Below are 27,236 nucleotides of genomic sequence, written 5' to 3'. Positions count from 1 at the left end.
TCAGTGAAGATGTGGAATTTGGTACCGTGTTAAATGAGGGATCAAAAAAGTCCATTTAAATCGGGGAGATCGGTCCCAAATTAAAAACAACGTCGGGTTTATTAATAAATTTAGCAGCGCATCTATTCAGGAGTGTGACATCTTCTTTTTAAATTAGAATCATTTGTGGTCGGTCACACATAGCGCTTCGCAACTTAATAAATAAGAAACACACAATGCTTTCATTGGGCGACCCCTCACACTGGAAATTGACGAGAAAAACAGGGACAGGATAAACTCCACCTTTCCTTTAAAGGCGACTTTAAAGCTGGGACTTCCCTTCTTCCAAAACTTCCCGAGGTAACAAAGTCCCCCAAGTGACCTATGACTGAGCGTTCTATTCACTCCTCTGCCAACCCCCATCCGGCAGCTTTCAGGTTTAAAGGGGAATCGGTTCTGATGGAACAACAGAATAACTCTCCAAGGGTATGTCTACACTACCACCTTAGTTCGAACTAGGGTGGTAGTGTAGACATACCCCGATGGGGTAAGCATGGAAGGGTTACGGTGACGAGTCGCTAGGTTTTCACGTGCCACCAAGAAATCGGGGGCTTTGCAGTTTGCAATAAAGTTAAGTAACGGCCAAAATCATTAATTCTGCCAGCATAAGTAAATAAATCAAACAAAATCCAGAAGTTTGGGACTAGATAGATAGATAGATACATTAAATAAAACAAAATCTATAAGCTTGGGAGGGAAAAGATGAGAAGGGAAGAAAAACGGATGAATGAAAAAGAAAAGAAACCCGTGTCTTCGCTTGTGATAATTACTATTATCAATAAATATAGTAATTGGCCATTAACCAACACTGGACTTCAGTTTATAAGATGGATGGTTAGAGTCCATCGTTCTGAACTAAAAGCAGTGATTTTTTTAAAGCATGGCTAAAACCCCAGGAAAAAATTGTGTTGTAAAGAAAAGGATAACGTCTAGGAAAATCATTCAGAATCCAGAAGCGATCAAACACAATCGATACACCGACAGCTGCAAAAACGGTGATTTCTTAACAAAGAAGACAGCGTTAAAATAACCCTGGGAACGCAGCATAAATGTTTTCAAACAGTCAAGCTAGAATGCGCTCCTAATGTTAGCGTGCACAGTTGTACGGGGACGCATGTGTGTTTTTCAGGGCGGTGGGCACATGCCTGATACTACATAATATCTGCATAAAATAGAGTCGCACGCACAGAGTCCAACCTGCCTGTAGCTAATCCGGCCAACACTTGATATTCGTCCGGATAGCAGCAGCGTGACTGTAACATGAAAAGGGTTTTTTTTAGTAGTGTTTTACATGGGGGTGGGGGGAAATGTTGGGGGGTTTATGACATCACAAGGTGAAAGTATCCAATCCGCTCGCAGATGTGAGAAATTATTTGGTGGGGTGTTTCCTCTCATCTACTGTACTCCGGCAGCTTGTCTTTAAGAAGGTGGGAGCGACGTGGTGCCCCCACCCCCGTCCTTGCCAGATTTCCTGCTATAGCATTTTTCTCTCCCACGTCCCCAGCTTTGTTGGCTTCCGCATCTTCATGGCATTGCAGCGCGCAAGGGGAGCTGCGCGCTTTGGCCAGAGGGGTGATTTTTTAAAGCAATCTTGGACGCTGCAGGATGTTTGGCTTCTTTCTTTTTCTTTCTCTCCCTCTGCCCTTTTTGGCCGGGGAGGGGAAAGGGGAGAGATCCAGCCCTAGTGCAGCGGGAGGAACTGGGATGTTGCGAATCCTTAACCGGGTTTGAACTGGAAATCGACCGCTTAGCAGCTGGGGACTTCCCCCTCTTTTGGTTTGATTGTGGGTTGGGGTTTGCGACTGAGGAGTGGGGGGGCCAGAGGTCCATGCCCCCCAGGCGAGAGACAAAGTACCTGCCCCTGGCAAAATGTTCCTGGCCTGCAAAGGGACCTTCGGGATTGTGCCCGGCAGCATGGATTACAAAGGGGAATTCCAGACCGGCTACCAAGAAATCGAAGGGATAAACCTGGGATACTTACAGGTCAACGGCACCCAGATGTTCGCTCTGGCCCAGGTCCTTAGCGACCTGTTTAAGGATATCCCCCGCACCACCATCAGCAAGAAGATGGAGACCTTGAAAATCAAGAGCCGGCGCTGCGACCTTCGGGAGCTGCGGACCCTCAAGGCCATCCGCTCCGTGCCCACCCGGGCAGTGAAATGCTCGCTCATCTCCAAGGCGGACCTGGAGGCGCTCTGCTCCTCCTGCAAGGGCCTCGGCCCCGGGCGGAGGAAGAGGAAGAGGAGGGAGCAGCTGCTGCTGCAGGGCCCCGGGGATCTGTTCGGCTGCCCCCGGCAGCAGCTGCTGGCCCCGTGCAGAGCTGGCCCCTACTGCGCTCAGGAGCCGGGGATCCGCGCCAAGCTGGCCCCCGCGCCGACCGGGCTCTTGGGGGAGCCCTTCGGACCAGGCTTCCGAAACTATGACAAAGCCACCCGGGGCAGGAAGGGCCACGGTCTGGGCGGGCGCGGGGGGCTCTTTGCCGGCGTGCTGAGCGCCTACCCCCCGGATCTGCAGCTGCTGAACTCCGCGGCCCGGGCGCACGGGGCCGGGCCGGCGTCACCCCCGCCGCAGCCCGGCCGCTGCGCCAAAGGGCTCTTCCCCGGGCAGCAGGGGCAGGGCGCGGCCAGGAAAGGCCGGCTCTTCCCGGGCTCCAAGAGGCAGGGCACCTCGGCCGGCTCCTCCAGCGACTCGGACTCTAGCCTGGATTTCGGGGGCTCCAGCCCGGCCTCCTCCAGCGACTCCTCGGAGGAGGAGGACTCGTCGTGCAGCAGCGAGGAGGGCAGTTCCTCCGAGTCCGAGAGCAGCTCGCTGTGCAGCGGGGACTCGGTGCAGAGCACCCGCTACAGGCAGGCGGCTCTGCCCCGCTTCCAGCAGCTGCCCCCGCCGCCCCACCCGCCCAGGGACCTCGGCAGCGAAGAGAGACTCCCCGAGCCTCCCAAAGCCGCCCTGCGCCCCGATCCCAACCTGCTGCTCTGGGCTAGGACCCTGCGCGCCTCCGCTTTGGAAAGTTTGAGGCCGCTCCCAGCCGGGGAAGCCGGGGCCCGGGAGCCGGAGCACGCGAGCCCAAAGCAAGCGGGGCTCCCTGCCCCCGCCTCCCCGAGCTGCAGCCGCCCCGGGGGGGACCCGCCCCCAAAGCAGGGAAGCGGCGGGGAGGCGGCGGAGTTGCGCCAAGAGGCCTCGAACGACTCAGGCCTCGGGGAGCGAGCGGGGCCGCCCGGCTGCGCCCCCCCGGCCGCAGCGCAGGACTCGGGCGGGGGCCCGCTCAGCCCGGCCCCCCAGCTGCCCCCGGGAGAGCCCCGCAGGGAGCATTTCGACAGGTTCATCCGGCAGTCCAAGCTGTGGTGTTACGCCAGGGGCTTCAGCGTGGACGGGAAAAGTTTGCGGCCCGGAGGGAGACCGGAGCCTGGCAAAGCCCCCGAGCTCCAGCCCCCCGGGCCCAAGCGAGCCCCGAGCCCCAGCAAGGCGGTGAGAGGCAGCGGCTCGGACCGGAATGCCAAGCGCAGGCGCCTGGCCAGAGGCGCCGAGGCAGAAAGGCAGCAAAGCGCCTCGAAGGGGAGGCCCTGCAAGACTCCGAGGGGGAAGGCCCCGAAGGGGAAGGGCAACTGCAGACGCCCGGCCCTCCCAGCCCGGAATCCCTTCAGCCTCATGGGCAGCTTCCCCTGCACCCCCTCGCTGGTAGTGGGGGCGGATGGGGACTTGTGTCCCGCCGCCTCACTGTGCGTAAAGAACTCCGGGGCGCTCTCCAAAACGCACCCGCTGTGGAGCTGGCAGATGGGGGGCAGCGCCCTTCCTGTGCCCCCCAGCCTCAAATTCCGGGGCTGCGGCCTGGAGGGTTTCTAAGCGAGGCCAGAGGAATGTCTGCCAGGTTTACACGCAACAGTTGGGGGAGTGGGGGAGGGAGCTGGGAACCGGATTAATTCCCAAAGAGCCCAGCTGGAAGCGCCTGGAAGGCTCCCTGATTTTCAGCAGGGCTCAGCACCCCAACTTCTAACCCCAGCACCTTTTCAGCTGTCTGACATCCCCCCTCCCCCATCACGCTGCAGATTTGGAGACGGGGAGGAATGGGATTTTATCTCTGGTTGCGGCTCGGTTTCTTTTTGGGGGGTCCAGCTTTGGGGGGCTCTGTGCAAAAGTCAAACATCGACCCCCAATTCAGGGCAGCTTGAAAAAATACCTCAACCCCCTCCCTACATCAATGGTTTATTCCAACCCAGCTGATTTGGCCTTAAAATGTGCATATTGACTGGGAAGCATTCAAGTGGTCTAAATTAATTTGTAGATTGTCCCCTCTCACTTCCTTAGTTTGTGGGAGAATGGAATGCTGTCCACCTATTAAACTGATCTCCACAAAGCTTTCGAAAGAAAGAAAGAAAGAAAGAAAGAAAGAAAGAAAGAAAGAAAGAAAGAAAGAAAGAAAGAAAGCTGACGCAAAGAAAAAGGAATGTCTCTAATTTCCCCCTTTCCCTGAGAAATGCATTGATTTAAAATGCTCATCAACCTCGCAGGCAGAGAAAAATAGAGAAGAAATACCCCCTTTTGCATTAATCAATCTCAGACAAAAATTGCAAGCCGCTATGGAAACTAAATAATCTAGTTTATCGACCAAAAAGGGGGGGGGACAAAAAGCCACTAAGAAGCAGAGGAAGTTCTGTTTGCAGAAAGAAAATAAGCGGGTATCAGAGGAAATTATTGAAAACTAGGACATGTAAATGAAAAAGGAGGGAAAAAAAACCCCGAAGAGTTGTTTGCTGGATAGCCGAACTCAGATAGCCTCAAGGTAGCAGGCCTGTAAAAGCTTTATTGGAGCAAGAAATAGGATCCAGGGCATTAAGAATAGAGTACAGATGGACAATTTGATCCCTATTAAGTTCCAAAGTGGAATGCGGAGAAGAATGTTGAGAGACTGTTTCCCTTCTCGGCAGAGGAAATCCTATCTCAGTTTAACTCCTCGGACAAACCAGTGTCTTTGTTACTGGCCCTTTCGACTATTTCTGATTTGATTTCACCCCTCTCCGACATCAAAGTTCAGCTGGCTCTCTGAAGTCTGTTCTGTTTTGGAAATGTTAGACAAATCAAAGCTAGTGTGGCTTTTTGTTGTTTTTGTCCCCCGCCCCCCCAACACCAAATCCTTCCCAACACAAAATATTTTCAACAAAATGCAGATCTGCCACATTTTGAGGCCATGTGATTCCCTTCATTTCATCACCTTGGTGTGAATGTTTTAATTCACCCCTTCCCTACTGTCATAATTGACTCCACATACCTTGCCTACACAGTGAGAAAGAAAGAAAGAAAGAAAGAAAGAAAGAAAGAAAGAAAGAAAGAAAGAAAGAAAGAAAGAAAGAAAGAAAGAAAGAAAGAAAGAAAGAAAGAAAGAAAGGTTGGGGATAGTGTAGACTTACAATGAAAGCAAATATTGAAATCTGTCACCTGGAATTTTTAATATCATTCCATCGGTGGTAGAAAATAACTATCCATTATAGGTTAAATATTCTCTCTGTATTAATTTATTTTTTTCTGTGAGGCATATTGAATTATTTCGATGCTAAAACATTCTCTCTTTTTTGACTTTTTAATGACAGCTTTTCTCCTTTTAACACAATCGGTCTCCCCCCCCCCATGTGCCTGTGAAATTGTAGCAATAACTGTGGACGGTTTAGAAATCCCCTCTAAGTGTGCGAGAGAAATGCCGGTTCTGTTGGAAGTCTCTCTCCCTTCTGCAGTTTGCTTTGAAACCTCTCTCCAGCAAACAGAATCCTTGCCTCCAATGCACACAGGCGCACAAACATGGAGGCTTCTGTTGTTCGCATTCAAACCCTGGTCTTTCTGGCTACCCGAAAGGGCTTTGGAAAGCAAAGCCAAGGAGCGAGGGAAAGAGGCACGCAGGGAGAGAAGCACCCTTGGCTGGTTTTCGTGTCTTGGGGGCTTTCTTTTAAGGGCTTGCAGTCCTCCAGTGCCGGCTTCAATCTGCACATTTTGCTTCTTGATTCAAGGTCCAAATCAAATTCCTTAAAATGTGTCTTCCAGGGTTGTTATTTTTTGAGGGGGGCGGTCTGAAGTGGGGAATTTGCAAACAGATTCGTGTCGTTTGTTAATTGCAAACCCCTGTTGTTCGTGCAAGAGCTTGGGATAAACGTCAACAAAGAGAGAGAGAGAGAGAGAGAGAGAGAGAGAGCAGTTCGAAAATTCAGAAAGTCTGCAAGAGGGTTGCATGGCTGCGGGGGACTTCTGGCTCTGCTCTGAACGTGTGAACTCGTTTCTCTTTAATTATCATGCCTGGTCTGGAAGGCTAAGCCCTTAGACATGCAAAGCGCCCAGTGCAGTGAAAAGGAGAGAGGGTGGTTTTTTCCCTTTATTAGCCTGGATAAACTAAGCCGAAAAGACTGAGGCACTTTGGCGAGGAAGGGGTGCGAAAATGTTGCTCAAGCAGCAGTAACACAGACTAACTCAGGAATATTCGTTAGCGGATATAATCACCTCAAAAAGCGTGTGGGAGGATACGTGTGTGTGTGTCTGTGTGTGTATAGGAAACACACCGCTTGCGCGCACGCCCTCTCGTCTAGGCGCGCATTGCCCTCTCGTCTAGGCGCATTGCCCTCTCGTCTAGGCGCGCATTGCCCTCTCGTCTAGGCGCATTGCCCTCTCGTCTAGGCGCATTGCCCTCTCGTCTAGGCGCGCATTGCCCTCTCGTCTAGGCGCGCAGTGCCCTCCGGTCTAGGCGCGCATTGCCCTCCTGTCTAGGCGCGCATTGCCCTCCTGTCTAGGCGCATTGCCCTCTCGTCTAGGCGCGCATTGCCCTCCTGTCTAGGCGCATTGCCCTCCTGTCTAGGCGCGCATTGCCCTCCTGTCTAGGCGCGCATTGCCCTCTCGTCTAGGCGCGCATGCATCCATTCTAGACTGTGATGGAGGTTGCGAATATGGGACAGTATACCTCAAAACTTGCCCCCTCCCCACCTTACAAGACCTGGCCTCCCAAAGCCGCAGAGCCAGCAGATCTATGCTCAAGCAACACGCCTCTTTGTTGGCACGTTGCAAAGACACTGAGCCCGGTCCGAACCGGGCCACAACCCTTTCTAGACATTCTCCGTTTCCTTCCCGGGGTTTTTTTTAAGGCTTGTTGCAATGCGATCAAACAAATACAAAAGCGGAAGCGCGGCGATTATTGGCTAGCGCGCGGGTTGGATTTTTAAAACCATCAATCAATACCCGGAGGAAGAAATCATTGCATCACCCCAGAACAGAGCCAGCGATGCTTTACAGCCAAAGCAGCACGAGGGTGGGTTTGAAGCCACCCAAAGCGCCTAGCTCCACGTCTGAATCGCGTCGCTTTGTTTCCCAAATGGAAGCAAAAGGAGGGTTGTTTTATTAGCGGTCCGCGGTGTTCCCCTGCAGCTGGAAGGGATGGGGACAGGGGGGACCATTCCTCCTTGACACGCTTGTGTAAGTGGCTGGCGGCTCTTCTCAAACTCCGCCGGGGTAGACTCAGAAAAAATCTCAGCCTGGCTGCGACGTCACGCTGGGAAACTTGAGGGTTCATTTTGGGGAGGATGGGGGCTTAGTGGGGTTTTGAAGGTGGGGCCCTTCCCTCTCCCTCTGCATAATTGGCGCTTCAGTTTGGGAACAGAGCACAGACGCTCTCTTTGGGTTTGCATTGAAATCACTCCAAGAACTCCGCAGGCGTGGAGGTGGGTTAAAATAGGCTTGACCGGCTGATCAATCCAAAAAAAGGGAGGTGGGTTGGGGTGGCGGGGAGGGGGGAGACCCCCACATCCAGGATTTAAAGGCACAGCTCTCTGTTTTTCCGGGGGGGGGGGGCAGTAACAATAACTTGTCACACTTTTCCCCGGTCAACATGAATTCAAGAATCGGTGTTGTTTCCGAAGGGCTAAGGTGGGAAAATTTTTCTCCTGAAGTGTGAGCTCCCTAGAGAAAAAATTCTATTGATACATAAGGCAGCCCCAGAAGGATTTGGGGGGAAATATAATGGAGGCATTTACCTCTTGTGAATTCTCAAAGAACTGACCACGACTGAACACCCCCCCACCCAGGAATTTTTCTCCAACTTCAGAAAGTGCATTTCCCCCGCTTGCTTTTTTTCCCTCCCTTCAGTTTGAAAATACACCAAGGGAGGGAGAGAAGGAGTTTTCTTTTTCAACCGATTCTGGGACTTTTCTGGAAGGTTTTACTGTAACTTTATTTATTTAAAGTTGTAAGTATATGACTATGAAAGAGTGTTACTCCCTGGGTGCAATATGGATTCTAGGCTGAGGAATAAATATCTTTTTACACAGCTCCGTTGCCCCTGGCCCTGATTTGTGTGTGTTAGGGCAGGGCCGGCGGGTTGCTGATGCGTTTCACTGGTGTGTGAGTGTGTCTTTGTGTACACAGAAGGGGTGTGTGTATTTTGCGGTCTTTGCTTTATATCCGGGGAGGGGGAGGCGTTAGTGTGTCAAGGGTGTGCAGGATTTGTTCGTCTGTGCGAACACCGGAGGTATGTAGTGTAGGTATAGTGTTGGGTGTTTACTTTGGGTGTGCATGCATACGCCTGTCTTGTGTGTACAAAGGGCTCTGTGTGTGTGTGTATTCGCTACATGAGCCGGGGCTGTGCGTGCACATTCCGTTGCTACTGTGCACTAGTTTTCTTGTGTTTGCATGTGTGGTGTCTCCGTGTGCATGTGATGGTGAGCCGGGTGTGTGTGTGTGTGTGTGTAAGAGAAAGAGAGGCAGGAGCAGGACCCAGGAGCAGGGGGCAGGACCAGGTCCCAGGAAGCAGGAGCAAGAGGCAGGGGCAGGTCTGTGTTCGCCTGGGGTGTGTGTGTGTGTGTGTATGTGTGTGAGTAAGAGAAAGAGAGAGAGAGATTTTATGGCAGGTTGGAGATATATTTCACTGGGTTTTGTGTATGTTTGGTTTGTTGTCTCGTGTGTGATGCAGTGTGTGTGTGTGTGTGTGTTCGTGCCTGGCCGCTTAGGGAAGGATTTCTCTGGACACATTTGTGTGTGTGTGTGTGTGTGTGTGTTCGTGCCTGGCCGCTTAGGGAAGGATTTCTCTGGACACATTTCACATGAATGAAACTATGGAACGTTGGCCCCTGAACGTTCCAGCGCCCATTGTAACCATTTCCGCCTCACGGGCAGGCCAGCCAGTGCCGGAATCTCTCTCCGAGGGCCAGGGGACTGGCTGTTTCCGATGGAATGAGTTCTTCATTCACCAACGACACCTTTCCCACGGCAAACTCCTCCCGCCCCCCCCCCCCCCAAGGCCGAAAGATCTCGGCTCCCAAGACTTGCAGCGACAATTAAAAAAAAACCCAACCCATCATAAAGCTCAGACCCCCAAGGAAACACAGGGCTTCTATTGGCTGGCAAGGTCCGAAAATAACCCTGCCAATACAGGCTTTGAATCTGGGTCAATCGAACGGAGATTCTGACATGGAAACCTTCCAGCTAGTGCTTTCGATTCCCGGTGAAATCAGGCAGTGGGTGGGTGGGAGAGCGTTGTTGTGCATTGATGGGGTTACAAAGCCACCATCCATTGCGCTCTGCTAGGCACGGGGTGGGGGGAGTTTGGCTCATCCCATTGCTCCTTAAAAACACACCCCACGGTCTACACAGTCCCTCGTGCACCCCCCAGTCTACACAATCGCCCTCGCAGTTTGCACCCCCGCCCCGCGCCCCTTCCTGCTTTAAAACAGCCTCGCAACTCCGGAGAACTTTTCTGCTTCCTTGCCCGGAGCGGAGGAGTCAATGTCAAAGCGACCCCCCTCCCCCACTCAGTTATTGATTGTTATTATCTTCTTGCAGGGAGGGGATTGAATAAGGCTGTTAATGATCTGCCGTGGTCGGGCTGCAACTTTCCAAGGGGGAGGGAGGCGGGGTGGGCAGGGGAGCAAAGAATGCACCCACCAGCCCTCGGTAAATAGTTTCCGAGATTTCGAGGCAAAGGGAAATCTCTAGGCCAGGGGCGAGGCGCAAAACGGTTTCATTGATTTAGTTTAGTGTCAGGGCGCTAATGATGAATTAGAGAGCAGAGGAGGGGCTGAGGAAAACAGAAAGCTGGGAGAAAAAGAAGCCCCCCCCCCCCCCCAGGAGATCTGCTGGGTGGGGGGAGGAGAGACTGAATCCAGGAGCGGGCTTGAGGGATTAGATGTCACTAGAAAGGCCTTTCATTGACCATGTTTACACGCAGTCAATAGAAGAGATTGGACAAGGATTTATTGTGAGTTAGGAGGGGCTTTCGAGCGCCTCTGTTATCCACATCGCTCTCCTTCTGGGGGGAAAAAGTCGCGGTGGGGTTGTTTGTTTTAAAGTCCTCTGCAAACTTTTCCTGGAGGTAGGAAAAACAGCCCCGCCCGCCCCGATACGTTGGAGGCGCGCTCAGCTGTTACAGCTCAGCGAAATGGCTCCATTGGAGTGGAGGCTTCTGGCAATTGAGCGAAATTAGCCTAAATGAGGCCATCTGGGAAAACAGGCACCCTGCAAAAATCAAGGAAAATAAAAAAGGTAAGAGGGGGATGGGGCGGCAAAGGTTTGCCCCCTCGTCTTTAGTAGGAATCAGGGTTGCAAAGATGGGAGGGGGACACGCACCGATGGCCTCTAGTTTAACACATACAACACACATACACACAGAGCCTGGCTTCCAGCTTAACACATAAAACACACACACAGAGCCTGGCTTCTAGCTTAACACATAAAACACACACACACACACACAGCCTGGCTTCTAGCTTAACACATAAAACACACACACACACACACACACACAGCCTGGCTTCTAGCTTAACACATAAAACACTACACACACAGCCTGGCTTCTAGCTTAACACATAAAACACACACACACACACAGCCTGGCTTCTAGCTTAACACATAAAACACACACACACACACATACAGCCTGGCTTCTAGCTTAACACATAACACACACACACACACACACACATACAGCCTGGCTTCTAGCTTAACACATAACACACACACACACACAGCCTGGCTTCTAGCTTAACACATAAAACACACACACACACACACACACACACACACAGAGCCTGCTTCTAGTTTAACACAAAATAATCTGCCATCCTTTGGCTTCCTTCTTTAGAGCTGCACTCCTGGAAAACTGAACATTCCTGCTTCAGCAGCCAGCCTGTCGGTTTAATTGTTCCTTTTTTGTTAAGCTGGCCTTAATTCTGAACCTCAGGCAGCAGGGCTAGCAACAGGCAGTGTGTTTTCTTTTATTCTCTTTCCATTTTTTGTAAACAAACAAACAAACTTTCTGAGGGGAACCTTTAGGAACTGGGGGAGAACAAACCGGGGTTTGGGAAGGAAACCTCATTTATTGCTTCTGGGTGCAAACCGGTTCGTGAGTTGCGCTTGTTGCGGGAAAATTGACTCCAGTTTGTTACCACTGAGTACAAGCGATATCCCTGTTGTCCTTCTTGCGATGGGGCAGCTCATACATCTATAGCTACATCTACACTGGTGCAGTCTCACACAAAAACTCTTTTGTGGAAGAGTTCTTGTGCAAAAGCTCTTCCAGAAGAGAGCGTCTACACTGGCATGTGCCTTTGCGCAAGAGATGTGCTTTTACACACGAGCATCCATGCCAGTGTAGACCCCCAAGAACAGTTGCGCAAAGGGGATTATTCCTGAGTGGGAGCGTCAGAGTTCTGGTGCAAGAAGCCCGGATTTCATACATTAGAACGTCAGTTTACTTGCACAAGAACACGCGGTCAGTGTAGACAGGCAGCAAGTTTTTGCGCAAGAGCGGCCGCTTTTGCGTGAGATCGCGCCAGTGTAGACACAGCCCTAAACGACACTGCAAGGTTTTTGCGCAAAAACAGCTGTGGAGCGTCCACACCTCAAATGCACTTTTGCACAAGGAAATCAAGAGTAAAACGTCAGAACAGAAGGCTTTTTCCGCCGTAGGTAAACCTCCTTTTAGGAGGCATAACTCCCTTTTGTGCAGGAGTTCTTGCGCAAAAAGGCAAGTGTGGATGCTGGAGGGGCTTCTTGCACAAGAAACAGGTGCTCTGATGACCATTCTGTGAATGACCATCAGAGCTTTTTTGCACAAGAGCGTCCATACAGTGCGGATGCTTTCTTGCGCAAAAACACATTGGTTTTGCCACATGCTTTGAGGTGTGGACGTGCTCTTGCACAAGAAGTTTTTGTGCAAAAACTCTTGCACAAAAGGCTTCTTGTGCAAGAAGCATGTAGCGTAGACGTAGTGTCAATTGTACTTCATTTCTCACAACGCTTTTCCCGCCGCTCAGTGTTCTGATTTTTTTGGCGCTTGCCCTCTGAGCTCCCTGAGCCAGGAATTTAAAAAGAAAATCCTCCCTCAAGTTAAACAACAAAAACTTCTCTCCTGGCCAAATGCAGAATGCAAATAAACGCCACCTCTGCGCTGCGTGTTTGTTTGTAAACAGAAATAACCCAAGCCTCCTCTGGGCACTGAATAGCTCAACGTTGTAGGGTGGGAGGTTGATTTCTGCCCTTTCCTGGAGTTTGAGCGTGAAACCTTTGCAACCATTTCACAATCTGAAGACGACCTCTTGCCATTAACCCTTCAATGCAGTATGGCTGCACGGCACGCCTATTTCACAATGAGCTATGCTGGAATAGTTATTTCGAAATAGCACGTCTACACTGCAGGGAAGCCTCCAAATTAGTCTGAGACAGACTTCCCTAATGTAGATGTGCTACCCTGTGTCCAGGGCTGGCTCGAGCCTTCCTGTGCCCCGGGCAGCGGGCGCATGACGCATGCGCTGCTCCGCCCCGGGCACATGGCGCATGCGTGGCCCTGCCCCCCGGAGCACTGTGCACCGTACAGTTGCAATCAGGTGCACGGCGCCTGATTGCAGCTCTAAGGGGAGCCTCACAGCCCCTGGCCCCGGGCGCATGGTGCCTGATGGCAGCTCTAAGGGGTGTCGCGTGGCCGGGCACACAGCGCCCCTTACAGCTGCCATCATGTGCCCACCATAGGTTGGCACCCTGGGCAGCTGCCTGGCTAGCTCCCACCTTAATCTGGCCCTGCCCATGTCCAAGGAACGTGTCCGCTATTTGGAAATAATTTTCGAAATAACGGATGCGCTATTTCAGCATCCCTGTAAACTTCATTCCACAAAGAATAAGGGATGTCTCAAAATAGTGCTTTAATTCAAAATCTGGCACTGTGTCGATGAGCCAGATTTCGAAATAGGCTATTTAGAAATAAAGTCGAAATAAGAAACGCAATTTGCATAGCACAAATTGTGTCTCTTATTTCGATTTTAGAGTGCCGTGTAGACATGCCTTACAATGTCCCTGGTGAGGGGCAATGTTGAAAGATCAGCAGCGGAGCATCTCCACATGCCTTATTGCGAAATAGCTATTTTGGAAGAGGCGTTATTCCTCGTGGAATGAGGTTTACAGATTTGGGAAGAAGCTGCCCGCTATTTCGAAATGATTTCGAAATAACAGAATGGCTGCGTAGGCACTTGCATAGTTATTTAAAAAATAAGGCTAGTTATCTCGAACTAACGGTGCAGTGTAGACATACCCTGAAAGTGACCACACTGCTCAGGAGAGTTGGGAGCTATGTCAGAGGAAGAAACAGCATCAATGGGAGGAAATCAATGTGATTTGCATGCTAAATGACAGCTAACTAGGTGAGGCATATCTGTATGCCCCAAACTCCCCTTTGACAGTAAGTAAAGGGCAACTGGGCGTAATCCCAATGACAATGTTTCTTGCCTATGTTGAGAAAGATGTTTTCTCTGCCTGTCTTTTGCTTCCCATTAAAAATCACTCTGGGGACAGGAGAGAGAAAAGCAGGCACAAGATTTTGCATGGTCTGACCATAGCTATGTAAACGGGGAGAGGCACTCACAAAACCGAGCCTGAAAAATGATGGAAACTGGTTATCAAGCCAGGGCTGAACAAAAAGCAAACATCAATCGTAAATACTAAATCTACAGAAATGATCCTGGGGGAGAGGCCACTGAGAGAGACTCCAGAGGGAAGGGAAGGGAAGACGGCCCCCCCTCAATAAATGCATTAGCAGAGCTGCTGAATCATAGAATCATAGAGCTAGACAAGACCTCAGGAGTCATCAAGTCCAGCCCCCTGCCCAAGGCAGGACCAATCCCAATTAAATCAACCCAACCAGGGCTTTGTCAAGCCAGGACTTAAACACCTCTAGGGATGGAGACTCCACTACTTCCCTAGGGAACCCATCCCAGTGCTTCACCACCCTCCTAGGCTATGTTTACACTGGCGGGTTCTTGCACCAGAAATATGCAAATGAGGCTAAGCGTGGAATATCGCCAAGCCTCATTTGCATACCTAATGAGCCGCCATTTTTTGCAGAAGAGGCTCTTGCGCCAGAAGGAGCTGTCTACACGGCCCCTTCTTGCACAAGAAAACCTCACTTGCACATTGCCGTTATTCCTGAAAATAATCAGCGTTTTTAAACGAGGGTTTTTCTTGTGCAAGAAGGGGAAGTGTAGACGCTTCTTCTGGCGCAAGAGCCTCTTCTGCAAAAAATGGCAGCTCATTAGGTATGCAAATGAGACAAATAGTGCAATCTACTCGCCCATGGTGAGTAGATTACACCCCGGAAGAGCCGGCACGGAGCGATCTGCGCATGCGCAGAACAATCTGAGCAGGTGCAGAGCGCAGAACCATGCAGCTGGCGAGCAGGCCTTGCCGCCGCTCGGCGAGCCCTGCAAATGAGGCTCGGCGATATTCCACGCTTCGCCTCATTTGCATATTTCTGGCGCAAGAACCCGCCAGTGTAGATATAGTCTTAGTGAAATAGTTTTTCCTAATATCCAGCCTGGACCTCTCCCACCAAATGACTCTGCAGTCTTGTCCTTGTCTCTTTTGGTTTGCTGCTGCTCTCAGACTTGAGTTTTAATCTGGCATCTTTCTGTGTCTTTTGAGACTGCTGCTTTGGATTAGTTCCTCCTTCCCCCCCCCCCAGCTGCTGGTTTCCCCCAGGGGTGAAGGGTTAAACAGGCTCTCCTGTCCAAAGTTCTTTGCAGTTGCAAAGAGGGAGGGGGAAAAAAAATTAAAGCCCTCCAGGCTCAAGGGTACAAAGGCTCCGGGGAAACACGAGGGGCAGGAGAGACAAATAGGCCGGCCTGCATCAGGTTACAGCAAAGAAAAGAGTGAGGATTTGGGGGCGGGAGGGAGGGAGAGAGGGGAACGCTAATTAAGTTTAATCAGCTGCCCACAGCTCCATTGTTTCCGTCCATTGGCTCCCTGTTCTGCAATGGGCATGTCATCTTTAAAACCCACCTAGAAGACACCTGGGTGGTGCTTGGTTTTGAAAAAGCAGTTCCTTCCGGTGTTTATTTGCTAATATGGTGTGGCCTAAAAGGTACAAGTCCTCTTGGTGGGGCAGCCTAGCATGTAACCCAGGCTCTAGCCAACATTCAGCTCGCTACTTTGAGCTTGGCCAGTGGCCGTGGGGAAGCGAAAGACTGAGCTAAGAAGAGGCCGGTGGCTTTCGGAAACACACCTCCTGGAAGCAGGCCCCATCCACTCACTGGTGGCCAGATCCCGGCTGCTTGGAGATCCAGGAGAGATTGGCCATCGATCCTGGCTTCCTTCACACCCGCCCCACCACCCGCCAGCTTCCCAAGAACAATCCCAGCCAAATTGTGGTCGCTGTAAGGAGTAGAGATGACAATCGGCCGGGCCCTAAGAATGTAGATAAATGGCTAATCGCGGCGCTGACCGGTGCAGAGACATGGCCTGGCACTTCAAGGGGGCCTTGGCGGAGAGGGGGGGGGTTATATTTTATGAGTGAACATGTAACAGCCCCCTTGCCTCTGTGGGGAGTTAACTGGCTGTTTTATAGGTGGACACTTAGCCCTGTGGGTTTAACTTTCTCCCTAAAAGCTCAGTTCAAAGGGCCAGGTGTAAACGCCCCCATGCCCGTCTCCTTTGAAAGGTGTTCAGGAAGCAAGGAGTTAAAGGCCTCTCGCCTCCTCTCAGCCCAGGGGCGGGCAATAATTTTTGGCCAGGGGCCACTTCAGAAACTTTTGGGCCACACCAGAAGGGGCGGGGCCAGGATACTTCCCTGCTTCCCCACCCACAGACCATGATTGGTTTGGGGGTGAGGGAGTATGTGAAGTCTTTGCTGCCCCCCCCCCCCGAGGTTTCCCCTAGGTGCTCATGCCCCTGGGGCCAGAGGAGATGTCACATGCTCCTGTCCCCAGGCCTATCAGGGCTTGGGGGTGGGAGGAGCAGGCAAAGTTTCCTCTGCCCTGCCCCCGCCCTGCCAGGAGCATGAGGTGCTGAGAATGCTGCTCACTCCTGGCAGGGCAGAGGAAATTTCACACGCTTTCCCCCGCCCCCCAAGCCCTGATTGGCCTGGGGGGGAGGGGGAGCGGCAGGGCCGGATCAATCCGCTTGGCAGGTCGGATCTGGCCCACGGAGGCTCTTTTGCCCCCGTCTCAGCTGTAGATCGTAGAAACAACGCGTAGTCCTGGCATGTCACACTCGGGCGTTATTTCGAAATAACGCCCGACGTAACTATTTTGAAATAAGCAGTTCCCCCATGAGAGCAGGAGTTATTTCAAAATAACGGGCTCGGCCGTGTGGATGCGCCGCTTGTTGGTTTGGAATAACTCCCCTAGTGCAGACTGTCATGAGCCTTCGTGGGCAAAACTCGCGTCTTCAGATGCGCTTCAGAGGGCGAGAAGAAACCTCCCCCCTTCTTGCCCCACCATCCCTCCAAGATGTGCAGGAGAGACAAAGGTGGGAAGAGGGGGGATTTTCCTGGGCCTCCTTCCCCAGATCTGCCCAGGCTCCCTGGCACCAAGGGGAAATGGCTGGGCAGGAGCCAGATCTGGTTTTCCCATGTTGCTCTCCACCTTGGGAAAACTAGAGTCAAAACCTGCCTCTCAGGAAGCATGGGAGGAGGGGAGGGATTCGCCACTGGCCTCCACGGAGGCTGGAAAATCGGCCTCTAGGCGCCTGCCTGGGAGCAGAACCTTAACTCTGCCCCTAGCGCATGCGATTCCAGCTGCCTCTCACCCGGGGCTCTGCTTTCTTTTCCCGGGGGCTGCCTGCGTTTTGTACCGCGGTGGCGGGTTGCAAAGTCCAGTTGTTTGTTCTGGCCACAGGGCGATCTGTGGGTGTCAGTTTCCCCTCTATCTCCCCCTCCCATCTTTGCAGTTTGAACTCTGTGAACTCTGGTCCGGAGAACAGCTGGGCTGGGGCCAAATGCCCCCCCCCCGCATTTACCCATCCAGCCGCGCTTTTCGGGTGGCTGGGGGTGGGGCAGCGGGAAGGGAGGAGGAATCCTCCCTTTTCATTTGGTAATAGGCCGGCGAACAATGCTCGCTGCAGGCTACCCAGCCTTTTATCACCCTAGAACCGCAGAAGCCAAATCGTTCCTCTGTCTTGCTGCCCAGCCCACGCTACAAGCCAGTTACTCGGGGGCTGGGCTCCCTTGCGAGCTCGGGGTTCATCCATAAATCAATGGAGGCGCGACAGGTCAAAGTCTCCCCCCTCATTTTCCGACTCTCACGTTTTAAGAAGCCAGGAGGGGGGCACTGTTTTCAGGGTGGGTCGGAGGGATGTTTGCGAGCCTGCAAAAAGCACGTGGCGTTGGCCAGAGGAGGACCCCGGCATGAGAGGGGCCAAGAGAGCAGGGTAACTTGTCCTGCTTTGGCTGGTTCCCAAGGGGGCATGTCTATTCTGTACGGCTATCCCGAAATAGCTAGCCCACGTCTACACAAGCTGCCCATTATTTCGAAATATTTTCTGAAATAACGGGCATGTAAATTCGGCAACCCGGTGAACCTCGTTGCACGAGGGATAAGGGACGGCTCGAAATAACGCGTTGTTTTGAAATTTGGTGCTGGGTAGAGGCGCCACGCTTCAAAATACGCTATTTCGAAACCGATTCGAGATAAGAGACGCAATTGGTGTAGCGCAACTTGCGGATCGTATTCCGAGTTCAGGGTGCTGTGTAGTCGCACCCCTAAGGAGAAGCTGCCCTGCTTGACGTGCTAAGGAGGCGTCCCCCCCCAAGAAGCGGAAGTGAGAATTGTGCAGGGAGAAGGGCACCCTGCCTCCGTTCTACCCCATCTGCCTTTTGCTTTGTCTTTGTATTTGTATTAAATCTTCCTTCCTCACGAGAAATTGTTGGCTGCCTGGCGGGGCCTCTGTTTTGACTCTGTTTTTGCTTTGAGTGCTGGTTTTAACTGCCAGCACATAACCCCCGCTCTGCTACCTGTGTGCCTTCCAGAGCAGCCCCCCGGAGGAGTGTGGGAAACACCTTTTTGGGGGAGAAAAAGGTTCCTCTAACAGCCCTCGGTGACGGATCATTGGCTGGTGGAAACTGATGCCTTTCCTCTTGTCTTTGGGAGCTGAACATTTCAACGCAAACAGAAAATACACACACTCCAACCCTATCCAAGCTCACTCTTCGCCTTCATCCAGACATTAGCCGAGAGTATAACTAAGAGAGGCAACATTTAAAAGAGGTTTTAGGATACACACACACACACACACGAATCCTACATGCCTGTGTGTGCGTTGCACACACGTTTACACCTGCCCTCATGCCATTTGAAATATGCATCTAGACCTGTTTCGCCACACACTTGTCCGCTTGCTCAGACATAGGGGCAGGTATTGGCTCAACGGTGTAGCCAATTGATTCTTAAAAACGCGGGTGAAGCCAGCTTAGCCAAAGAGATCAAAGAGGCCGGGCAGGCCAATATGCAAAGGAGACCTTCAGCCCATTTCTGGGCATGTTCCCAGCAGGCCTGCCTCAGAGAGATGCGTTTCAGCTTGACCCTGTTCCTGGACTGATCTACTGTGCTACTTACAAAATTCCTCTCTAGTCGTTAGAATCCAGCCCCGCAGTTCCAACCAGCTGCTTGCTCTGTTGTTTGGTTCTGTGCTTTTCTTCTGTTTGGAGACTGCAGCTGGGTGTAGGGTACCTCCTAACCTGCGCTAGGACACACATAAGAACATAAGAGCGGCCATACTGGGTCAGACCAAAGGTCCATCTAGCCCAGAGTCCTGTCTGCCGACAGTGGCCAATGCCAGGTGCCCCAGAGGGAGGGAACATAACAGGTAATCCTCACGTGATCCCTTCCCCGTCATCCACCTCCAGACAAACAGAGGCTAGCGGCACGATTCCTACCCATCCTGGCAAACAGCCATTGATTGATTCAACCTCCATGAATCTATCTAGCTCTTTTTTTAACCCTGTTCAAGTCCTGGTCTTCACTACATCCTCTGGCAAGGAGTTCCACAGATTGACTGTGCACTGAGTAAGGAAAAACTTCCTTTGGTTTGTTTTAAACCATTCATGTGCCCTATTGTCTCATGCCAAAGTGGACTTCCGTTTTCAAAGTGCTGTGCCTACTTGACATGGGTGAATAGCATTATGGGAAGAGCAGAACACATCAGTTGCTGTAACTTCCTAGTACCTATCAAGCTCCCCATCCTTCACTCTCCCTCTCTGCATCTCTCTCAGGTGTATATTCTATTCAGACCATGCTCAGAAGAGTTATTCACAAGGGCTACGTCTAGACTGGCATGATTTTCCGTTAAAAGCATTTGCGGAAAAGAGCATCTAGATTGGCACGGACGCTTTTCCAGAAAAGCACTCTTTGCAGAAAAGCATCCGTGCCAATCTAGACACGCTTTTGCGCAAAAAATCCCCGATTGCGAAAATGGCTTTTTTGCACAAAACAAATCTGAGCTGTCTACACTGGCCCTTTTGCGCAAAAGTTTTGCGCAAAAGGGACTTTTGCTCGAACGGGAGCAGCATAGTATTTCCGCAAGAAGCACTGATTTCAGACAGTAGGAAGTCAGTGCTCTTGTGGAAATTCAAGCAGCCAGTGTAGACAGCTGGCAAGTTTTTCCGCAAAAGCAGCTGCTTTTGGGGAAAAACTTACCAGTCTAGACACAGCCCAGGTGTACGCGACACCTAACATATATGTAGTGGCTAACAGATAAACAGACATGTATACGTAGATTTCTACACCAGGAACCTTTTTTGGGTCGGGGGCCACTGACTCACAGGAAAATCAGTCGGGGCCGCACACACGTGAGAAGCAAAAAAAATTCCCCAAAATTTCACTGATGTGACCTCTGCCCGAGAAGGAGAAAGACCCTCCACGTTCCCCTCGCACACCAGAGCCCAGGTGGTAGATTTAGTTGGCTCCAGCCCTGCGGACGGGCAGCAAAGGAGCTGCAGCACCAGGGCGGACCCCCGATGCTGGGGGGGCGGAGTCCTGAGCCTAATATCTATATTATACTATATATCTCAATAAAGAGACTTAGATCTTCCATATCTTTTAAGTCCATGTGAAGCACATGGCGAATCTCACCACTAAATGTTTTAGGGAGTTTCAAGCACAACATCTATTGCAGAGCTAAGTGGACCCCGGCTTCTCTCCGCAATATATCGTATACACTTTTATTACAGAGCCCTCGTGAGAAAATTGCCCCCTGTCACTCAAGGGTTAGGAGAAGAGGACGACAAGCAGGGTTGCCAGATGCTTACAGCAAAAATACTGGACACACTTGGCATTACATCACAATCGATATTACATCTTATTTAGAAAATACCCGACATTTCCATTGTCTCATTGATAGTTTCTCAATTTGTTTCCCGAACAGAAAGCTCCACTACTGGACTGTCCGGTACAAAACGGGACCCCTGGCAACCTTAATGACAAGGTTTTCTGCTGAGCCCCTAAAAGAAGCTGGAGTCTGCTGCTATGTGGACGTAAGGAGTGAGTTTCTCAATTAAATCGCAGGCCCAGAGAATGATCCAACCTGGCTGACCCCACTGCTGGTTTGTTTCCTTCCAGATACGTTTTGCATTTTTAAACACAAATTGTCAAGGAAACTGGGACGGGAGGAGATTTCTCTCGGGAAACCCCCTGTCTGTTCCTAGGTGAGCCAGGGAGAGAGAAACATGTGTCAATGCACAACATAGAACTGCCATCCAGGAAAATCAAAGGGCAGCCTCTAAAAAAAACCCCAAAGGGGCAGATCTGTCTCTCCTAGTTTAAAACAAAACCAGGCAGAGTCTTGGGGGTCAGAAGGGAGGTGGGGGAGGGCTTGGCAGGACCTACCCCCAGACAAAGATCCCTTTGAATCTAATCAAGCGGCGAAAGAAAACCCTTTCCTGTGTGTTTTCGCAGGAGGGGAGAGGGGCTAGGCTCGCCCTGGAAGGTAAAAGGAAAGGAGATCCCATTTTTCCTCCAAACAAAGAGATCTTTATAAATGCTCAGGGGAGGGGGAAACCTAGCTAGGAAGGGAAAGATGTTGCTTTTTCTTTCTAAATTAACAACGCCAAAAGGGATGGGGGAACTGTGTGTGTGTGTGGGGGGGGAACTGTGTGTGTGTGTGGGGGGGGAACTGTGTGTGTGTGGGGGGACTGTGTGTGTGTGTGTGTGTGTAGGCTGTGTCTCTGCAGACAAAAATCAGTGCTAATCCTGAATGTGTTTTTAACAATGATTTTTTTTATTCTGGCCCTTTACCCACCTGCCCCAGCATGGCAATCCTTGCTTTCAAGCTAGGAACAAGCATGGTAGCGTTTGGCCCAGTGTGTTCACCTAAAACTCTGGCTCACACTATTTGTGCAGTGGGTCTAGCTGTGAGCAACAGCCAAGAGAGGATGGAGGAGTTTGGCCCAAGAGCCAAGATTATCAAACCGACCTTTCAGTTTTCAAGAGAAAGATTCGTGGTTAGGGAGGGCTGGGCTGTTTTCCTTTCTGGTCTCTGGTTTGTTCCGATTGTGCTAACATATCTTAGCCTGCTGAATGAAGGAGGCACAAATAAACCTGTGTAAGTAGGACACCTACATGCTGCCGGATCCCTTCCGGGGGTCTAATATTTTCTAGGGGAAGAATGGTGCGGTGGCTAGAGCATTAGTCGTGGATTTGAAAGTCTTGGGGTCAGATCTCTACTCTGGAACGGGTGCGTCTACACTGCCCCCTTAGCTCGAAATAAGCAACTCAATTTGAGCTACGCAAATTGCGTCGCTTACTTTGAGTCATTTTTGAACTTGCTTATTTCATAATTTGGCACTGTCACCCAGCACCAAATTTCAAAATAAAGCACTATTCCGAAACCTTCCTTAATCCTTGTGGAACGAGGTTTACAGGGACTTTGGAATAGCATACCCATTATCAGGGCTCAACAAATAATGCAATCTACTCGCCCGTGGCAAGTAGAGTGCAACCCGGAAGAGCCGGGTTCGGGTGATCTGCGCATGTGCAGAACGATCTTCGCATGCGCAGATCGTCGGACAGCGCGGCTGGTGAGCGGGGCTCGCTGTGGTTTGGCGAATCCTGCCCATTATTTTAAAAGATATTTTGTCAGGACGCGGGATAGCTATTTTGGGATACTGGAAGTATCCTGAAATAGCTCCGCAGTATAGATGTACAGACTGTGGCTAGGTCTACACTGCAGTTATTTTTCGGAAAAAGGTACGCAAATTGCAGTTTGCAATTTGCGTACCTTTTTCTGATTCTTTTTTCCGAAGAGGCTTTTCCAACATTTGGCCCATCTACACAGTATTCCTCATTTTATGAGGGATAAGGGCTCTTCCAAAAGAGTGCACCTGCTTTTTCGGAAACTGATCTGAAAAAGCGGTTGCGTTCCCTGGATGCGGCAGAGTTTTTCAGGGGATACCGGAAAAACTGTAGGGTAGATATAGCCTGTCTATGTAATCATAGGGAAATTGTTATGCCTATAAGAAGCACACGGGGTCTTTTCCAGGGGAAAAGGCAATCTGCCGCCTGTATGGAAAATACAACATGAAAAGCATCATATGCCTTCATTCACACCACAGGGGCCCTCCAGATGTTACTAGTCTGTCATGGGTCTAGTCAGTCTAGTGATCACTTAGATTGAATGTGACTGAGGAGCTGGGGTCTCTCGGTCATAATCTGAAGCTCAAACCCATAAACTCAAATGGGAACTTACAGAGATAAAAATGGGGGGCTTTGCCATGACTCTCTGGGTTCCCCTGCAAAGTGCCTCAGATCTTTGGCTCATGACCAACAGAACTAAGACTGACTTTGAGCTAGAACAACACAAGTCTAAGGGAGAGGTGGGGTGAAAGGAAATGGAGCTTTTCATGTTGTCTTTTCGATAGACGTGGCATATTGCCCTCTCCCCTGAAAAAGATCCCATGTGCTTCTTAGAAGCAGGGCTTGACAAATCCACTTATCTACTTGCCACAGGCGAGTAGATTTCAGCCGGTCACCCAGTTCACCAGTGGTGTGTGCATGCGCAGTGCGGGTCTGGTGCATGCGCGGTGCGGGGCTGGTGAGTGGGTTTTTGCTGCAGTCGTCGAGCCCTGCTTATAAGCATAACAAAATCACTTTTCTGTGCCTCAGTTTCCCATTTCTACAACAGAGAAAATAGCCCTGTCCTGCTTCACCATGGTGGTTTCAGAGTAAATGCTGGGAGATGGCAGGAACCATTAAAGTTATAGACCTTCCCGTTTGTGATTTTTAAAAAAATTCTGGTGTAAATCATTTTCAATAATAACACTGCGGGTGTGTCTACATAGCCGCATTATTTCAGAATAACGTTCGTTATTCTGAAATAACAATGTGAGTGTCTACACAGCCATTCTGTTATTTTGAAACACATTCAAAATAACAGATGGCTTATTCCGACTTCTGTAAATCTCATTCCACGAGGAATAACGCCTCTTCCAAACTAGCTATTTCGAAATAGCTGTAGTGTGGATTGAGGCTCCAGCCTTCCATACAGATTGTGTATCCCACACTTGGGCTATGTCTACACTCGCGGCTTCTTGCGCGAGTAATATGCAAATGAGGCTAAGGGTGGAATATCGCCGAGCCTCATTTGCATACCTAATGAGCCACCATTTTTGCAGAAGAGGCTCTTGTGCAAGAAGGAGTTGTCTACACTGCCCCTTCTTGCGCAAGAAAAACCCTCTTGCGCAATGCTGTTACAGCTGTTACTTTTCAGGAAGAACGGCGTTGCACAAGAGATTTCAAAATAACGGAATGGCTGTGTAGGTGCTCGCATTATTTCAGAATAACGAACGTTATTCTGAAATAATGCGGCTATGTAGTCACACCCGCAGTGTTATTATTGAAAATGATTTACACCAGAATTTTTTAAAAAATCACAAACGGGAAGGTCTATAACTTTAATGGTTCCTGCCATCTCCCAGCATTTACTCTGAAACCACCACGGTGAAGCAGGACAGGGCTATTTTCTCTGTTGTAGAAATGGGAAACTGAGGCACAGAAAAGTGATTTTGTTATGCTTATAAGCAGGGCTCGAGGACTGCAGCAAAAACCCACTCGCCAGCCCCGCACCGCACATGCACCAGACCCGCACTGCGCATGCACACACCACCGGTGAACGGGGTGACTGGCTGAAATCTACTCGCCTGTGGCAAGTAGATAAGTGGATTTGTCAAGCCCTGCTTCTAAGAAAAGCACATGGGATCATAGCCTTATTTTGGAATAAGCTGTTCTGGAAGAAATACTCTGAAATAGCTTCTTTAGAAATAGCTCCTTCCCATGGTCATTCAAAGTAATTACTCCCCAGAGTTTTCTGGGGCTCTAAGTTGAGGTAGTGTGTCCACATTAGTCCCCTAGTACCCACATGTGTGGGATAAAGAATCTGTATGGAAGGCTGCAGCCTCAATCATTGCATGGCATAAATGACTGAACAAGACGTGGAAGTAAAGGGGAATCCGACCCTCAGGCTAACCCGAGTCCAGTCCTTAAAAATGCATCTCACCTGAGAGGCATGTTTAGTGCATCAATCTCGGAACACAAACGTGCACCAGCAGAACTAAATTGGCATTAATGCGCAGAACGAAAGGTGTAAACTAAAACGGACTTATTTCTGTGCAAGGTTGTGTGAGGATGAATCCTTCTATGCAGCAGTACACCAGATTATTTGCATTGGAGACAACAATTTAGGGAAATCAAATAGAGGGCTTGCCGTGTTGGCCTGTATCCGCAAAACCAAGGAAGGATCCTGCAGCACGTTAAAGATTCGCAGATGTATTTGGGCATAAGCTTTTGCGGGCAAAGATGAAAAGATGATGCATCTGACGAAGTGGGTCTTTGCCCACGAAAGCTTAGGTACAAATAAATCTGCTCGTCTTTAAGGGACCACGGGACTTCTCACCGTTTTTCGGTAAATTGGTTTAACTCTCGGGTAGCGTGGAGGCAAGTGGGTCGATATAAAAGTGACGTTTATAGGTTTCAATTTGCTATGACAACATCATCACATTTCGGCTGATATAACTGTTTCCACAGGAGGGCGTATGCTCAATGTAACTGCCCCAGTTTATCTCCCAATTTAGTCCAGTTGGGGCAAGAACTGGGCCTTCTCCTGCTTTACATCACAGTTTTAGGTGGAATCATCCTGTATTTATTGCTAAATTACTGCCTGGGGTTTTTTACATGAGGATTGCATCACTGCTACTCCCTTGATTCCAGCAGAAGCTACTTTGCCCCGATGATTAAGTGCCTAACTCCCATAGGAGCTACCGACTACCGTTGAAACTCTGGCTCTATAGGTCTACACCCAACTGCTTTATATTGATATCTCTCTACCTCAGTCAGATCAACTAAACTGCTTCACACCGAGGCCTTGTCTACACAGGAAACTGGTAGCACTAATATAGCGAAAGCGTTTCCCTTTACATTTTAGCCCAGATAAGGCCTGTTTCATTTGGACACAACGGTTCTTGTCCCGTACGCATCTGTGCAGGTTGTCAGCCCCCGCCAGCCGTGCATTAAGAGGGGACTAACATCTCTCAGATGTTGTTTGTTCTGTCCTCCTCTCTCCGGGGGGGAGAAGCGTGTGCAGCGGAGTGCTGTGTTTTGGTAGGGTTGGAAGGGGTCGGCGGTTGTTGTTTAAATAGACACGTTGCTATGGGAGAGAAGAGGTCACAGGCGGGCACCGGGCACTTGGTGGAGAAGGGCGAGAGGTTTGTGATGGTCCTTCGGATTCAAATTGATTTAGTGGCGGTGGGGGATACTAGTATAACCTCCCCTGGGCAGTCGCGGCTCTGTTTGGAGGCCTGGCCGACACACCGTTTTTGTGCTGATTTAACTACTTTAGTTAATAGGAAGAGTGGGTTCTTTTTTCCCCTGCTCACCTAGCTGAATCAGTGGCAGGCGCACAGTTCTACCCGTCCCCAGTATACCATATTCCCCTTCCAGCAGGGATCTGCCCTGGTAGAACGACCTCTAGAGCTGGCCTACGGGGCCAGGTTAATTGCTTTAGGCTAGTTCAGTACACTTTTGGGGTGCAAAGTTTGATCACTTGATTTTCTGGGGCCATATGATGCCTCCTGTAATATCCTAAAAGAAGCCCTTATCTTCCTAGAGGCCCTTTTCTGCTTCTCGGACTTTTGTTTTCCTGGAGAATTTGGCTAAGGTCACAGTTTCTAGAGAGGCCACTGTGCACCAGGGGGAGTTAAAAATAAAGCAGCAAGAAGATGCTGGGTTGTTTTTTCATCCAGCCTTTTCCCTTGGCTAGCCCTGGGAAGGGAAAGGGGGTTTCTTTCATTTTTGATTGAAGGTTTCCAAAAACTAAAAAAGGGGGGTGTGGAGCTTTAAAGCACTAATTTGGAATTCTCCATTTCCTCTCCTCCACAGTTCGTCAAATCAAGGATTTGCCATTCTGTCTGCCGAGCCCTGTAGCTCCAAACCCTGGGGAAACGGGATTTGGATAGCAATCAGATGCTGTACCATCGAATTATGGAGACAGCCAGCTACAGTGGAAGCTCTGCATTAGCTGTGTGTTGGGTTTTGGGGGGAAGGATGACACCCGCCTCCCCTTAAGTGACTACAACAATCAGCAACTCATGTGGGGAGCGAGGCGGTTACAAGTCGCCTCTGTCTCTCCCCAATTGCCGTTTGCTCCTCCCCCCCGTTGTTCAACTCCCAAATCCTTCTCCCCCCCATTTCACACTGATGTCTCCCTCCCAAGACTCCTTGGCAAGGAGAGGGGAGGGGAAAAGGACCCTCCCTCAACTCCGCCGCACAAAGGTTCCTGTTTCATGCACCCGAGTTTGCCTAACTCATCCACTGATTTAAGCTGGCCCGCGTTAACAAGACCCAGATGGTGCGAGGGAATGTGCTGGCCCCTCCCTCACTAGGCTCCCAAACACCTGAATTTATGAAGCATTTAATCATCCACCCCCTATACGG

At 50.5% G+C, this 27,236-nt stretch overlaps 2 protein-coding genes across 5 annotated transcripts in view; both read left to right on the top strand.

Annotated features, from left to right (window-relative positions):
* The first annotated feature begins 706 nt into the window (after nucleotides 1-706).
* Nucleotides 707-8,330, top strand: EPOP (elongin BC and polycomb repressive complex 2 associated protein). Its single transcript, XM_075911306.2, has one exon. It carries the CDS (start codon nucleotides 1,909-1,911, stop codon nucleotides 3,877-3,879), a length of 1,971 nt encoding a protein of 656 aa, XP_075767421.2. The 5' UTR covers nucleotides 707-1,908; the 3' UTR covers nucleotides 3,880-8,330.
* Nucleotides 8,331-10,195: 1,865 nt separating this feature from the next.
* SRCIN1 (SRC kinase signaling inhibitor 1) overlaps nucleotides 10,196-27,236 on the top strand; it is a 236,558-nt gene continuing 219,517 nt past the window's right edge. For 3 of the 4 annotated variants that reach the window (XM_089773936.1, XM_089773934.1, XM_089773933.1), the window contains exons 1-2: nucleotides 10,196-10,539; nucleotides 20,680-20,795. The gene's annotated coding sequence lies outside the window, so the exon portion shown is untranslated. The remainder of the gene's footprint in view (nucleotides 10,540-20,679; nucleotides 20,796-27,236) is intronic. The other variant, XM_089773935.1, reaches the window with a different exon arrangement.

The sequence above is a fragment of the Pelodiscus sinensis genome, chromosome 29 (assembly GCF_052426305.1).
Source record: "Pelodiscus sinensis isolate ZL-2025 chromosome 29, ASM5242630v1, whole genome shotgun sequence".
Lineage (NCBI taxonomy): Eukaryota > Metazoa > Chordata > Testudines > Trionychidae > Pelodiscus > Pelodiscus sinensis.
The sequence above is the reverse complement of the archived record's forward strand: the minus strand, read 5'-3'. Positions and strand labels throughout refer to the sequence as shown.

Bases quoted from the DNA above. Each gene is read 5' to 3' on its own strand.
- EPOP (XM_075911306.2), top strand. From the start codon at position 1,909: ATGTTCCTGGCCTGCAAAGGGACCTTCGGGATTGTGCCCGGCAGCATG.